Source organism: Beauveria bassiana, assembly GCF_000280675.1.
Source record: "Beauveria bassiana ARSEF 2860 unplaced genomic scaffold BBA_S00015, whole genome shotgun sequence".
Lineage (NCBI taxonomy): Eukaryota > Fungi > Ascomycota > Sordariomycetes > Hypocreales > Cordycipitaceae > Beauveria > Beauveria bassiana.
Genome location: NW_007930850.1, coordinates 404,420 through 419,427, shown reverse-complemented (window position 1 = coordinate 419,427; position 15,008 = coordinate 404,420). Strand labels below are relative to the sequence as shown.

Sequence of the window (15,008 nt, the reverse complement as noted above, 5' to 3'; positions counted from 1 at the left end):
AAGTCGCGTGAGGCATGTCTGGTGCTGGCAAGGCAGCGAGTCAAGCATGGCTCGGCGCCGATACTCGAGCTGACCATCCTTTAGGTCTAGCTACTTGGCTCTCGCTGCATCGGACTGGTCGGCCAAATCGACGTGGAAATTCGGAGATTTGGCGGGAAGAAACACTGTCATAAAAGCGCCATCGATTTGTAGGATCTGTAGCAGATGCAACACGTAGTCACGTAGTCGAAAAGCCAACATTCCAAACTTGTTTGACAAGGGCCATTGCACGATCTACATCACTGAAACAGCGCAATCACAGCGTTTCAATATGATTAATCACGTAATACTGAGACCATACAAAATAGGCTCTACAAAAACAGAAACTAATAAATAATGAGTGCTCGAAAAAATGAGCCCGTCCGAAATTTCCATGTTGCCATGCATACAGACCATCGTTCACGTGACGCCCCGTTTATCGATAAACGCCGTTGATTCCCGCGCCAATCGAAGTCGCATTCGCGAGGTTGGACAAGGATTCGACCCTCCACTATTCCAGCACGACGAAACGAAGAGAGGCAACGACGACCCTAAGATGCGATTATAGGGACGGTTCGCGCCCTCAATCAAGACTCTATACACAACCACACCAATATATAGATTTGGTGGATGATTTACGAGAAAAAAAACGAAACACATAGAATGGAAAATCTCACTATCGCGGAACCGCCTCATCAGGGAGGAGGCGGCATGACGGCGGCAGTGCCGCCGCCTGCGCAGCTGCCGCCGCAAATGTTTACGACGGCGGCTCAGCTGCTCGATCTGACGGATAGTATGAATCGACCCTGACGGCAAAATGGGTATTGAGAAACGAAGGAAAGAAGAATGCTGACTAGGGCTGTGGTGTGCGATTGCAGAGAAGCTGATGGTGGTGCTGCGCGACGGGCGCAAGCTCGTCGGCGTGTTGCGAAGCTGGGATCAATTCGGTACATCTCTCCTCCTCTCAGCCAAAAGCACATTTCCCTCATTGTGCGGCCCATTCCCCCAAAGCTTGCTACATTTGCTGACGGAAGAGGCCAGCCAACATTGTGCTGCAATCTACCACGGAGCGCATCTTTGCCCTACAACCCCCTTCACCACCACCCACCGAGGCCGCGGACAGCGAGACGACAGCGGCTGCGACAGCGACGACGACGCCACGGGGACTGTACGCCGACATCTTTCACGGCATTTTTCTCGTGCGCGGCGAAAACGTACTGCTGCTTGGCGAGATGGACCTCGACCGTGACGACATTCCCCCGCGGGGCTATGAGCAGGGCGAGCTGGCGCTAGTGCGGCGCCTCGCGGAGGAGAGCAAGGCGAGGGAGAAGAGCCGTGACAAGGCGAGGGCGAGGAAGCTGGCGAGGCTCGGCTTTGAGGGTGATGCAGCGGGCGAGATTGTGCTTCTGTGAGGGGACCAATCTTAACCCAGAGGGTTTTGACCCTGAGAGATCTTACTCAGAGACTCTTGTCCAAGAGTGTACAAACTCTACAAAAAACTAATTAATGCCGTGTTTTTTGTCTCTCGATTGGTTTTTGAGAATGAGCAGCGCAGAGAAACAGGCCCCGGGCAGAATATTGTGAAATGCCTCGCAGGCTGGCCCATCTTCTCCAGAGAGGGTATCTGAGTATTGCGCTGGTTATGGGAGCTCATGATGCACAATAGTTAGTCAATCCATACTTGTGAACAAAGCACCGATTTTTATCCCATTTACAGTATCATTGTCAGTGCCGTCCGACCTGACAGTAAAGTTCACGCCATAGTGTACACATTATGAGTAGGAGAGGGTGCCGTGCGACAAGCGCAGTACTGTACATGGCTGCCACGATATAAAACAATGTCGCTAAATACAAACGCCAGAGCGGGATATTTCACCGAAAATCGTAACAAACAATAACTGTATAATCCACCGTATCACGTTCGCCTCCGCCGTTCAAACATGGGAATCTGCGGAGTCCCTCCCGGATCGCGCTGAATGCCACCCAGCAACCAATCCGTCAACCCGACAAACTTGGCACCCATGCCGCGCTCCCAGTTGCCGCCCTCCTGCGCAGTCTCAATCGTATGCGTCAGCACGCGGCCTTCCTGATCAAAATCGAATATAAACAGGCCCGTAAACGCCTTATCCGGGTCACTGCCGCCTACCAGCCTCAACGACCTTGCAATGGCGGCGCCGGCGCCGCCCCCTTGGGCGGCCGCCTCGCGTGTCGTTTCCCGCCACCGCACGACGAGCTGGTCGGCGATGGCGCCGGGGCGCCGTGGGAGAAAGGTCAGCGGCTCGCTGGTCATGCGTTCGGCGAGGATCTCGATGCGTACGTTGCCGACGAGCGGGACGCGGTTCCAGGCAATGGGGGAGGTCCACAGGGCGGCGGTGTAGGCGACGCGGCCCGAGACGACAGGCAGGTGCGGGTGCGTCGAGGGGAAGAGCTGTAGGGAGATGTTGGGCGCGAGGATGTGCTGCGGGAGAGGCGACTGTAGGAGAGTCGGCATGCGGTCTTGGAGGATCCGGAGGGCTGTTGCGGTGGCGTGTCAGTCAGCGAGTTTTTATACGTCTTCAAAATGTAGAGTAGAGGAGGGGCGGCGGTGAAAACGGGGACGTACTCTTTCCGAGCTTGGCCTTGTTGGGGTCGACAGGCTCCTGTCCACCGCCTAGCGGCATCCACGTCTGCCCCGTCGCTTCAAAGTACGTCGGCGAGAGCTGGCCGGGCCGTTGGGCCGGCGCGGCGTGGGCGACAACAACTCGCGGCGGTGCGGAGGGAGGTAAAGAGAATGGAGGGGGGGTCGAGTCTGGGCCGGCGGCGACGGCGGCGGCAGCGGCGTGCGAGATGCTCTGCACCTGCGCCTTGGCCTGGCTGTAGCTAGCTATGCATCGCGGGCGCGACGTCGGTGGCGACGCGGGTAGTGGTAGGCAGTGGCGGCGCAAACGGACCTTGCGGAGGGACTTGATCAGCGGTGCAGCCATGTAAGTTGTGAGAGCGAAGGCGGCAGCGCGTCAGGGCGTTGTGCATGAATGTTTCTGGTAGAAGAGAGGAAAAGAGGTTATAATGTAAACGCTGGGCTGTTAAAAAAATTGTCAATGTACACAAGGGTGATGGATGTGGTATGTGGTTTAGGAAGAGGAGGAGGAAGAGGAAGAAGAAGAAGAAGAAGAAGAAGAAGAAAAAGTTAGTACTGATCAACGTGAGACTGGCCCCGGATTGGCTCTTTTTCCGTGGAGCTTAAGGCGGGCGACAGGCTAGCCGTGGGGGCTGCCGTCACTAACCCTTTTCAGTGCAGAACGATACGCAACCTGTGTAAGTCAGGTTAAGTCTAAAAGATTAGCACCACTCATGTGTAACTTAACTGTCGAACATTTATTTAATAAAAGAGCTTGAAGTACTTTAGATAAAACTTATAACGCTGGCTCATTATTTTCATATCTTATCCTCGTAAAATTGGCCCATCTTGCAGAGATCCTAGCGCAGCAACACCGACGATTTGGAGGAATGACTACACCCAACTAATTCTCCGGGCGGATGTGGTCTTGATCGGCAAAACCCGCACAAGCAACGTTGTATTCGGGGAAACATTGAGCAGCATATTGAATTGGACGAGGCTGCGCGACGATGCTTGACAGCCCACTGGACGACCACTAGTGTCATGCATGATGAATTCGGCATCGAAATTACCGAGTTGTCGCGTTTCCTCGATTTCGAATTCACTTTCCTTTATCTAGCACTTTAAAGATGAGATGGCTAACGAAGAGGCCCTTTTTTAAACAGCAATTTGGTCACATCTAGGAATCGAGGTCATTCTTTTGACGCGAGAGGCTTACAAGAAGAGAGCGAAGCTCTGTTCACAAAGACTGGCAAGTGCGTGACGTGAAAACGGGAAGATGACAGAACGAAAAGGACATTGAGGTCAAAATAAAACAAGGTTCGATGTTTATAATTAATTGAATCGTACATATAAAGATCTTAGAAAGTGAGTGTATACTGTATTCTATGTCACCTATCTCATTTGCCCAGTGAAATCCCTAGCGCCCTACGCCTTGATCCTCCAATTTTACCAGCACATCGTTGGACTTGGTCATGTTTGACTGCCAATCGCTACCCTTGGTGTGCTGTACGTCGGCCAACTCGTTTCCGTGGCTTTCTATAGATGCTGCGGAACCAAGAACAGTTTGGCCACGCGACCCATGAGCGTAAGAGACATCCTGCCCCGACGCTATAGTGTTGCCCAGCAGCCCGGGAAACAGGCGTAGCAGCAGCAGTCGTAAAGATGGAAGACATGTGCATATCATTCCAATATTGACCTCGATTGTCGACCAGTAGGCAACCTCCCATTGATCCCATGTTGGATTATTCGAGTTGGCAAAGCCAACCAAAGATCGAAGCCGGAGAATGGAAACAACCGTGACACTATGGCGAACAATCAGAATCCGAGTCATGGCGTCTTCTTCGTGATGATACTTACAAGGCCCCAGTCAAGAACATGATGACGACCCCAATCTTTTTTCTCCAGTGCAGATTCAACTTGGAGATTTGGCTAAGTGGGATAGCAATCATCAAGATATCAATCAAGACACTGATTGCGGCATTCGACCAACCCATGGCATTAATATTGATGCAGTGACCCTCTCCCGGGTCCTCTCCATACTGTGTCCACCAGTAATGGATTGGCGAGCACTGGAAAATGGCGACGATAACAAAGACAACCCCAAACAGGACATTTGTGATGCAAACTCCCCACAGCAGACGCCGGATGGCTATACCGGGAAAGACGCACAGATAAAACGCCGATAGACTTAGTTTCAAAAGAGAAAGCTCCGCCAAGTACAAGACCTCCATTATGTACAGCCACATGACAAAGGTGCTGAGCTCGCTCACAGACATGGTCCACACGTCCTTGCCCAGGCCGTGGTCGGCGAGACCTTTGACATTGAGGACGGTGCCCGAGATGCGAAGGACGACGGTCAGCAGGATGATCTTGTCATCCGGTCCTAGGGCGCGACTGGAACTCCAGAACTGCTTGAATGCGACGCGCACGAGAACAAGACAGATGGCAAGAACACCAAGGACGATGGACATTGTGTAGTATTGCGGACTCTTGTTCCTGACTGGGGCGCCGCACGCCGTCATTGTGGCATTTTTCGTATGGAGCGAGTCTGAAAGAGAGCATGACTTTAGAATACACGCGACTGCGCTTTTTTGCAAGTCATGATTGAGGCAGATGCACTGCATGTCTGTCGGAGAGCATGTCGATTCGGAAACTGCAGACATGACGCATGGAAGCTACAGACACACAAGGTCAGCCTCTGGTCGTACAAGCACTCTCTCAAACTTTTGAATTGGAGCAATGAAAGCTTTGGTCAACAGTTTCACACGCCCACGTTTGATACTTACGGCACAAGATGGGACTGACGACAATAGCTGCAGCGCGCTTTCTGGTTCTGGTGGTTGCGATGCCGCCCTGCATAGCTGAGTGTTGCATGCCAGCAAAAAAGCCCAATATCGGGCCAGCATTGTAATGGCACCGTCAAGTAATTGTTCAAAACTGACTTTGACAAAAGTAAGAGCGGTGGTCACATTCCGGCGCACTGGAGCAAGCACTCTTCGAAAAGCTGCACGCGTGGGGGGTGAGGTAACGCGCGACGACCTTGTTATAGTTGAGATGCAGGATTATAGGGCGCAGAATATGCCACTCACAAGCGAGAAGCAGGATTTTCTCTCTTCTCTCCCCTTTCCCACTGATCGGGATCGGTATATCCACACGGCGCGGAGCGTCGAAGTGACAATGCCAGGGGGGCTACCTGGCTGCCCTAGTTGCTGTCCTCGGTCGGAGCCGAAAACCATCTAGAAGCCCACAACATGGCCTTCAACATGCTATAATGGCGCTGATGCATATTGTCTGCCCTTTCGTGGCATACGGCTCTCAAACTTCACCCCAACACTAGTCGCAGGGACTCTGTGCTTCCACGTCGTTTCAAGAGAGGAACAAGAATTTCAGGTGTGGCCAACGGGCTGACTGCACATGTCCGCACCTTCTCTTCTCTGCCTTTGGCGAATCCGACACGAACAAGTCCCACCCACTGCGGGCCGCGGTGATCTATATCAGACTACGGATACATCTTAAACGTACTGGTAACTAGTGGCGGAACGCGGTTTTGAGTCTCCCAGGCCCAGCGCTGGGGCTGGCTGAACAAATGCTACTAGTCTCGCTAGTTAGCCTTGATTCTGGGTCCCTCTGGGTGCATGGACAGTCAATTACAAGGAAGAAGAAAACTATTTAGTTGACTAGTTTGACTAGCTAGTGACTCTAGCTACTTGATTGTTAGTGGTATCTCATAGCCCTAACGTTATGTCTGTGTCCACAAATACACATCAGTGCAGACAAAGCGAATTGTTATCGAACTCTCCGCAAACTCTCCGCGTAATACTATTGATGTACATATCCTTGTCGGTGGGTATAAGAGACCCGCCTTGCCCGCCTGGAGCCCTCTCCGCACCCAAAGAATACGAAAAAATTGTGAAGGGGATTTCACCAGATTGGGCCAGGTGATTTGGTGATGATTTTATTCTTCTGGCCTCTCTCCTCTCAATCTCCGGATGATGGTTTCAGCGCTCAGACTCTTGATGAGACAGGGAACAGTCTCTCGGCACGGGCACGGCACGGGCTGAGCATGGCTTCAAGACATGCGGGGTGTGTCAGGGACAAGGTACAAGGGCAAGTGTCAATTAACATATTTGGTGTAGTTCGGTCGAAGCCCTGGCCTTTGTTCGGAACAATTTAATGGAAACACGTGCGTGTTAGTAAGGATGATGAGGGCGCCCTGTGGGATGGGTTGCGGTCTGATGCGGTGCGTCCAGATCCCTAAGAACATAAGAATTATGTATTTATTCCCAACCTCTATAATCATTCTTATGCATAAGCTCAAGAATCAATAGCCCTTATAAATGAATATATATTCGTTACCGGAATGCCTGATTCTATGTTAAAAAGGCACCTTTTCAAAGGGCATTGCGTTGTCAAGATATCTGTTTTTGTTGGAAGTACAAAGCGAAAGGGTTGTACGCGGAAGATACAGGATTTGGTGGTTCTGGTTCATGTGGCTTGATTCCTGCAGGCTATTTGCACCTATTTGTTACCGGCCTTTATTAGAAAGGCTGATAGAAGTGTCTAACGTAGGTTGGGCCAATCAGAGGCCAGCATTCCTCCTGGGCAGCCATCTGCCGGTGCAGACGGTGGTGTAAGGGGGGGGGGGGGGATTGGAGGTGCTCAGGATGCAGGAATGATTCTGCGACCACTTGGTGTCCTCTGGTCTGAGGGTTCGGGCATGGAGAGAGGGAGACTTATTTAGAATAACTTAGCCTGGGCTCAGTTGATAGAGACGCTTAGCAAGTGGAGGTGGGACCATGAGGTCAAGATTATTATATTTTAAACAAGTAAATTATAATAAGGAGGAGCTAGAAAACTAAATCTAAAGTCGGGGGCGAGTGCTCTTTACATAAGTAGTGGAATTTTGTTGATAGTTTCACGTGATGGCGGTCCTGTCTCTACCAGGATCCTGCACGTCATCCCATAAGCAGGACGGCCCATCTGCTGGGTTAAGCTGTCCTGGTATATGTAACATCAATGATAAAAAAGAAGTAGTTTGAATTGAAGTTCTGGCTTGATTCGAAAACTACCGAAGCGGAGAAATCTGTCTCGAGGTAGAGGGGAAATATGACGAGTACCCATCGAGCCGTGTTCCAGCGTTTACGTAGAGCCGGTGAAGTGCGTCGTAAGCGTTGAATGAGCGACGCGTTGAATACTTCTTTGTCTTATTTACCATGACCCTTCTATATTGCGGGGGTCAATTGCAGGATTCGCGTCTTGAGGCGACTTGGCACCGCATTGAGCTTTGTTGTAATCCTGCTTCGAGCAGCCAACCTGCTGACAATACGATGAGAGGGCGGTCGCAGAGATATTCTCGTAGCCATCCGGGCAGACAGTAACCCAAAACTCTTTGGTGGCTCTTCTGCCACAATTGTAGGCGTTTCCTCCTTAGGCGTTTCCTCCTTTGGCTCGGCACCGCATTGAGCTTCTTTGTAATCCTGCTCCGAGCAGCTAACCTGCCGACAAGACATCGACAAGGCGCTCGTAGAGATATCCTCGTAGCCATCCGGGCAGAAAGAATCCCAATAACTAATGTCGGCGTACAAAGGCTTAGAGCAATCACATTCGTTCTGCCCGTCCCGAGATGGTATCGACTTGGGCGTTCTGACCGGGCTTGCAGACCCCAGCGCCGCGGCGGGAAAGAGGATGGCGGCGACCTTCATTGTAGAGAAGAAAATTTTGAAAAGGTTAAGAGCTGGTGAGTTGAGGGTAATTGTTGTCGTATCAAAAGTCTGCCTTGATAGAGCAGCGAAAGTTGTTTATATAATTGGACGCAGGGCAGGTAATTTAGAGGCCGGTAGTCTCATCGCTTTGTTTTACTCAAATTCAAACTCGAGCCCCAGCAAGTATCTTTTCTTAGACCCATGCTAAAACTTTACCAGATTATTACGCGGCAGCCGTAAGCCTCATTCGATAATGCGCCATATAGGTAATTACTAGGCATGACAGAACCGGGGCGACATGGTGGTCTGCAGCTGTGTCGTTGTCAGGGTGGATGCAGATTCTTTCCCAAGGTGCGACAGAGTGCGACACGAATCGCTTGTACGTATAGAGAGAAGCCCCTCATTCTCGTGCTATATTACTCAAGGCGGCGTTGGAAATGAAAGGGATTAGATGAATTACTTGGCATCTTGTCGTGTCAGTTGGTGGAACACCGATATTTCAAGGACGCTCGAATTCACAAGTGCCGCTTTGTTGTGATATGCATCTTCATGCGTATATTGCTGCCTGAATACCGCGTGCTAACCGAGCCATGGCCCGCACGTAGTGGCAGACCGGCACTCTCTTCGACACCGTCGCCGACGCCGGCCGGAACCATTGCGCCGATTCTGCAACATACTGATATGCAGACAAGACTTACAAGCGCAAAATGCGCTTCGGGGGCTGACGGGCAAACCGACAGCTAACAAGTAGCTTTTGTGCCTTGGCTTCTGACAAGTGCATAAATTAAGTCGCACTTGAAGTCTGTGTTTGCCAGACTCGCCACGAGCCTCCCTGGCTGGCTCTCGAGCCGCATTGCCACCCGACCTTGCCGACGGCGGTTAATTTCGAAATCTTTCTTGAGAAAGCCAGCCCTCGTGGTGCGCCAGATGCCAAGACTGCCCATGAGGCCCATTGGTAAGTTGAGTCGCTGCTTGCGTCGTAGCACACCTCGCGAGGAAGGCCACGTACACCCTGTCGGTCGATGTTTTCTCGAGAAATAAGCAGATCAGCAGCCAACACATGTACAAAATCCTACCAGAGCATGAAAGAAGCTCTCTGAGATCCATTTAGTGCTGCCGTGGAAAGAGGCCTCTTCCCAAGTTTGAGCTATGGCCAGCTCAGTTGAATCTGTTCAGATTGCGTTCTGGTAATATGATGACGAGATGCCGGCAAAGAATCGCCATCCTCTTTTGCTATAATAGCATTAATTAGAGCATCTTCAATCATTCATCGCGGTCTTTGCGCTTACATCAGTGAACATATGTGTCAAGGCTAGTTTCTGAAGGTAGAAGCACCCATCTTCGGCCGGGACATTTTGTCAATGAGCTTGCGATTATTCTAATCGATGGATCAACACTTCGCTCAGGCCGGGCCCATCCTCTCTATACCTGCTGACAGGCGCATCAAATTCCCCAGGAGCTGTATCGGTCGCTGCGTCGAGTCTGATGGAACGCCCAGGCACCACCACCAGTCAGTCTCATGCCAGTCTCGAGGCAGGCAGCGGCCTCTTCCTTCCGTTCGTTGCGGCAGACCAATTTCCCTAGTTCGGAAATTAGGGACGGCGTGTAATATACACTGCTTTGACACCAATCACTCGTTTAAGGCTTAAAGCGCAGCCTCTAAGACACAGAGTAGCGCTCTGAAAGAACGCCTGGACGTTGAGGGAGGCTGCTACATCGACGCGACTCGCAGTACATACAACGATGGCGTAATGTCCCGCGCAAGACGAGTCATGTAACGCGCCAGCATTATTTGAGCCCGGATCAACTGCAATGCCGACTTAGCTTGGCATTGGTATGCTATTTATCGTGCCTACACGTAGAGCATTTGGGTGGCTGGCTGGGCTGGGCTAGGTAATCTACGTGACACAAAATTAAAAGTAATCATGGTTACGCACGCTGCTCCAGTAGGTGAACAGCGACTTTCTATCCCGCCCATTTCTGAATGGCTTGAAGTTAGTAGTAGACAACGCAACTCAACAGAACTCCCTTTACCTAATAATCAAGCGCGCCATCAAGCTACGAGATCGTATCAATCGCTTATGTATTCAATCATGCGGAATCCATGCACGGCTCGTCTAATAAGAAGGCGCAGTCAATAGAGGGACAGGAGTCGTTACTCAAGCATAACTCCCTGACTGCTAACGGCTAGGCGGTTTTGACGGAGATTATAGCCTTCTTAGAGAAGTTATATGCTCTTGCCAAACGCGCAGAGGGAAGCAAATTATCATCTAATCGAGGCGTGTTGTCCGACTATTTAACGACCCTTAATACCCTTTTAAAGCACGCCAGGGAGTACCGTGACGACATTAACTTCCAGGCCCAAAATCCAGACCTTACCTCCTCCGGCATCCGCCAACTGCGTGTATGTATTGTCAACTGCTGGACGAAGCTTGATGAGTATTTTGTAATAATTAATAATACGCCAGCCCATTACGCCGCCATTGTTACAAATCCTTAAATAGAATGGAAGTACTTTAAGAGGTAGTGGAAGGACGCGCATTTGTGGAAGGATGCCACGCTCTCCGAGTTGTGGCTGCCAGGTGGCAAAAGGGCATCAAATTCGCTGTGGGAAGAGTACAAAAACTTGCCTGTGGCAGACCCGTGTACTGGTTTATACTTTCTTTACCTAAGTAAAGACCTATTTAAAGGTTAATATTATTATTAATAAAAACCCTTAAAGATTTTCTATATCAGAAACTAAAGCACCGATAATATAGCTTCACTTTTCTGCCGCTGTTGGCCCTACTTAGGCCTGGGCTTCGAAGGCCCTGGACTTGAGGTTTACTGCTACCCCACTCATTGTCAAGGGCATCAGTGGCAGAGATGTTCGCCGAAGATGGCCGAATAGCAATAATTTGCCCTTTTATGCATCATAGTCTCTTGAAATGCGAAACACAACTTGTTCTCGACGCAAAGCATCTCAAAACAGAGGCCCTTTTTATCCATGCTAGCTGGAAGTTTTCCCGATCCGCGGGAGCCTTACCACCATTCGGCGGCAGATTGCCGGCAGGTAGGGTAGAGTCTTGCTCAACGTATCTAAACTAACTAAGCCAAGTACCCATGTATAACCTGTTTGATACATAATTATACATACGATAGCGCAATTGGCATTGGGCGCCGTCAGGCATTTCGTCTTATACAACGAGGAGTAATCCGTAGTCAGCCTCAGCTCCGTGTGTGGGTGATTGGGCGGCGATACCCGGCTACCCACTTTGTGCTGAGGCATGGATGCACGATGATGTATTTGTTCTTTGTTCGGCTGGAATGCACTCGCAAACAAAATTTTCTCAAGCTTAGCACGCTGTCACGAACAAGTAGGGACCGTCGGACTCCATCCTCACATCCAGCCTGCGACGGACAACAGATGCAAGTTACGATGCCTCATCAACCAAGAGCTGTCCTGATCGTTACCGGTGCCTGGCATGTATCCGGTCACTATCATAAACTTGTTGCGGCAATTGAGGCGCGCGGTTTCCGCACAATCTGCGAGACACTCCCGACAAACAACAATGTAGTGCCGCCAAACACGACACTACAGGACGATGTCGACTTCATCCGATCCATCGTTGCCAAAGAAACGGCATCCGGAACTCACTTGACTGTCCTCGCTCACTCCTGGGGTGGCATGATCTCCAGCAGTGCCCTTGCCGACTTTGCTGTGCCGCGGGGCTCGACACAGGGTGGTGTCACAGACCTGATCTTTATGTGCGCCTTTGTGCCCCGCGAAGGCGAGTCTCTGTATGGAGTCTCCGGCAAACAGCCCCCTTACCTCGTCGACGAGAATAACATCATGGTGTGTCGTGACCCCTTGAAGCGTTTTTACAACGACCTCGAGCCCGAGGAAGCCGCGTGGGCTGAATCGTTGCGCGTGGCACATGGCACGGTAGCGCAGAACACGCCGCTCAGTGTGGAAAAAGTGGCTTGGCGCACTATCCCATTGAGCTACATCTTCTGCGAGAATGATGAGGCGGTGCCGCTCTCCTTGCAAAAGATGATGGTTGGCCGAGTTGAGAGCGACGGTATATCAGTCAAGCAGTACAGCCTCGCCGCCTCGCACAGCCCGTTTCTCAGCATGCCGGACAAGGTGGCCGATATAGTCGAAGAGGTGATGAACAGGGTGTCTGAGTAGACCAAGAATAATGTCTGGACGTCTTGCGAGCAAAGTTTCGCTCCGTTTCATCTATTGGCCTTGACCGTCGCAATCATTTGGAGAAGCTGTCTGGGAAGGTCGAGCCGCTTTCATTAGAAGAAGAAAAGGAGGAATAAAGGGCTCAGTTGTTATCCATAAATTCTATGCCCATTCACCCGCCAGTATAAGCAAGTTGATCTCTCTTCTAATGGTTCGATATTGTTCAACAGCGCTTGCAAGGTAGCAACACGGGCTTTCTGAGTCCGAAAGAGATCTGGTCGACAGATGAAGCGCATTTTCTTGGAGGCGGGAAAGATGTTGCACGCACATCGTACACACGTGTTGAGAATGCGATTTTTCGATGGTGTTGAAGGCTTGACTCGTGCATCGACTGGGAGCTGAATGCGAAGTGCATATTGAGTAACTGAACACTAGATCAAGTGAAGATCAGCCCATATGTAGAAGCACTCATAAATATGGGTAAAGACTAATAAACTCCTGGGGGCGGGCCGAGAGTAAGCCGTCGTTGGGGCTGGGAGGCGTTTCGGCTCCGGATTCAATGACACACACAGATCGAGGGTCACATGGGTTGATAGGTCCATCACAAACATGACATGGAATTGGATCCGGCCCCAAACAATCAATGTTCGAGGAGGCTTGCCATACTCTGTCAAAACACCTGGAGGAACAAGTGGACTGTGAGGAGTCTGCCCACTTAGTCCTTGTCGCTGATGGGCAGGAAGAGTTCCTAGCGCCGGGCAGCGTCGAAGCCTTTCTAGTCTCGCATTGACCCCGTATCCTCGTTTTTTTTTTCTTCTTTCAACTCAGTGTTATTGTGAGAAGCAATCAAGCGTCGGGGATTGCGAAAACATTCATGTACATTGCAGTGTTGACGAAGCGCCGATAGACACTCGTCCTTCCCGATGGTAGATAGATGCGCCATCAAAAGCCCAAAGACAATGTAACGAAGCCACTAGCCTTTCATTGGCGGAATTTCTTCACTGCCATAAGCACCGGCTAGTGCTGGAGAAGACATGGCAAACAGGTTTCGCAGCGCCTCGAGAGTTGGCAAGCATAGTCTCGGCGAGATATTGTTGCCTCTTCGTCTTTTTGGCCGTCTTTTTTTTTCTCGGGACTCGGGCTCTCGCTGGCTTGGTCGATTCAGCGAAAGGGTTGCAGTCAAATCGGAGAGCAACCCTCGCCCTTGCCGGTGAGGCTGATCAGCTGCATCGAGAAGGAAGATTACACGCTGCTATTCCCGGAATCCCGGGGGGCAGAATTGTGGTTGCGACCATCTATTTCTTTCTCTTGTTTAGCTTTCTTTTTCTTTCAATGTAAAGATTATTCCCACGAATCACGCGACACACGCGTTCAACGTGAGCCCTGGCCATTTTAATGATGCTTTGACGACCCTCCATGTCAGCGTAGCATCCGGACCTGGATAAGGAGCGCCCTCGCTTTCTCGAGGTCGTGCACAGAACAGGGCAGCAATGAGCATGCAAATGCCGACGTTTTGGGCTATTAAATTTCGATTTTTCTTTCTCAACGTGTATCGTCATTGATACTGAATCTGAAGTGGTCCGTGGAGGATCCTTGTCAACGGCGAGCAATGCCGTAACACCAGAGAGGGTATAAATAGACGCCAAGTCTGCCATCTTGAAGACGGTCTGTTTCTCGTATCAGTCAAGCTCTTTGCGCGGGAACCAATATCACCAAGCCTTCAACATGAGAACCACTGTTGCCGCCTGTGTCGCTGCCGCTCTGGCTGGCTTCACCTCTGCCTGCTCTACTCCTGGCAACTACAAGGTCACCTTCTACGGCTACCCCGACAACGACCCTCCCGGTCCTGCCATATCCGGCAACTGCGGTCGCGGCAACCGTGCCGGTGGTGAGTGACGCAAAGCGAAAGCTTGGCGACCGTCGATTTATATTCCGTGATGCTAACAGGTCTCCAGGTACCGGTACCTACGACGACCCCGTCACCATCGCTACCGCTCCTGGTGAGCTCAACCAGTGTGAGATTGTCTACCTGCCTTTCCTCACCAAGTATGGTCGCGTTGAGGACTACTGCGCCCAGTGCGGTAAGTGATACCATGCTCCAAGTGTCTGTCTCTGGAAGGAGGGTAGCTGACCGGGGTGTATGATAAGAGTCCGACTGGAAGCGCGGCCAGCCTCACATTGATATCTGGACCGGCTCTGCCAGCCGCAACGGAGGGCAAGCCCAGATTGACTGTGAGAACCGTCTCACTCCTGGTGGCCGCTACTCCATTGTTCGCGACCCTCCGAAGAACTACGGAGTCAATAGTGAGTCTGTCCCCACGTCGCGAATTGTGAGTCTGCCATACTAACATGGATCGAAGCTGCTCCTCTATTCTCTTCTCCAAACACCTGCAACACCGGCAACGTCTACCCAAACAATCCTGCTCACTGCTAAGAGATTGCACGCATACCAAAGTCTCGTCTCAGCATAGACTAGTACATACGTCCAACACGTGCACAATACTTTTGCGCACAATGA

At 51.1% G+C, this 15,008-nt stretch overlaps 6 protein-coding genes across 6 annotated transcripts; 3 read left to right on the top strand and 3 right to left on the bottom strand.

Annotated features, from left to right (window-relative positions):
* Nucleotides 1-681: 681 nt before the first annotated feature.
* Nucleotides 682-1,430, top strand: BBA_05713 (LSM domain-containing protein; the record flags this gene model as incomplete). Its single annotated transcript, XM_008600810.1, has 3 exons — nt 682-811; nt 876-965; nt 1,060-1,430. The coding sequence occupies 3 exons, from the start codon at nt 682-684 to the stop codon at nt 1,428-1,430; spliced, it is 591 nt and encodes a 196-aa protein (XP_008599032.1).
* Nucleotides 1,431-1,933: 503 nt separating this feature from the next.
* Nucleotides 1,934-2,981, bottom strand: BBA_05712 (uncharacterized protein; the record flags this gene model as incomplete). Its single annotated transcript, XM_008600809.1, has 2 exons — nt 1,934-2,532; nt 2,621-2,981. The coding sequence occupies 2 exons, from the start codon at nt 2,979-2,981 to the stop codon at nt 1,934-1,936; spliced, it is 960 nt and encodes a 319-aa protein (XP_008599031.1).
* A 1,053-nt stretch (nt 2,982-4,034) lies between these two features.
* Nucleotides 4,035-5,523, bottom strand: BBA_05711 (CFEM domain-containing protein; the record flags this gene model as incomplete). Its single annotated transcript, XM_008600808.1, has 3 exons — nt 4,035-4,419; nt 4,475-5,292; nt 5,404-5,523. The coding sequence occupies 3 exons, from the start codon at nt 5,521-5,523 to the stop codon at nt 4,035-4,037; spliced, it is 1,323 nt and encodes a 440-aa protein (XP_008599030.1).
* A 2,316-nt stretch (nt 5,524-7,839) lies between these two features.
* Nucleotides 7,840-8,319, bottom strand: BBA_05710 (uncharacterized protein; the record flags this gene model as incomplete). The annotated part of the gene is made up of 1 exon (XM_008600807.1): nt 7,840-8,319. One exon carries the CDS (start codon nt 8,317-8,319, stop codon nt 7,840-7,842), a length of 480 nt encoding a protein of 159 aa, XP_008599029.1.
* Nucleotides 8,320-11,737: 3,418 nt separating this feature from the next.
* On the top strand, nt 11,738-12,490 carry BBA_05709 (uncharacterized protein; the record flags this gene model as incomplete). The annotated part of the gene is made up of 1 exon (XM_008600806.1): nt 11,738-12,490. The coding sequence occupies one exon, from the start codon at nt 11,738-11,740 to the stop codon at nt 12,488-12,490; it is 753 nt and encodes a 250-aa protein (XP_008599028.1).
* A 1,725-nt stretch (nt 12,491-14,215) lies between these two features.
* BBA_05708 (putative carbohydrate-binding protein) lies at nt 14,216-14,924 on the top strand (the record flags this gene model as incomplete). The annotated part of the gene is made up of 4 exons (XM_008600805.1): nt 14,216-14,378; nt 14,446-14,571; nt 14,639-14,794; nt 14,851-14,924. 4 exons carry the CDS (start codon nt 14,216-14,218, stop codon nt 14,922-14,924), a joined length of 519 nt encoding a protein of 172 aa, XP_008599027.1.
* Nucleotides 14,925-15,008: the final 84 nt, after the last annotated feature.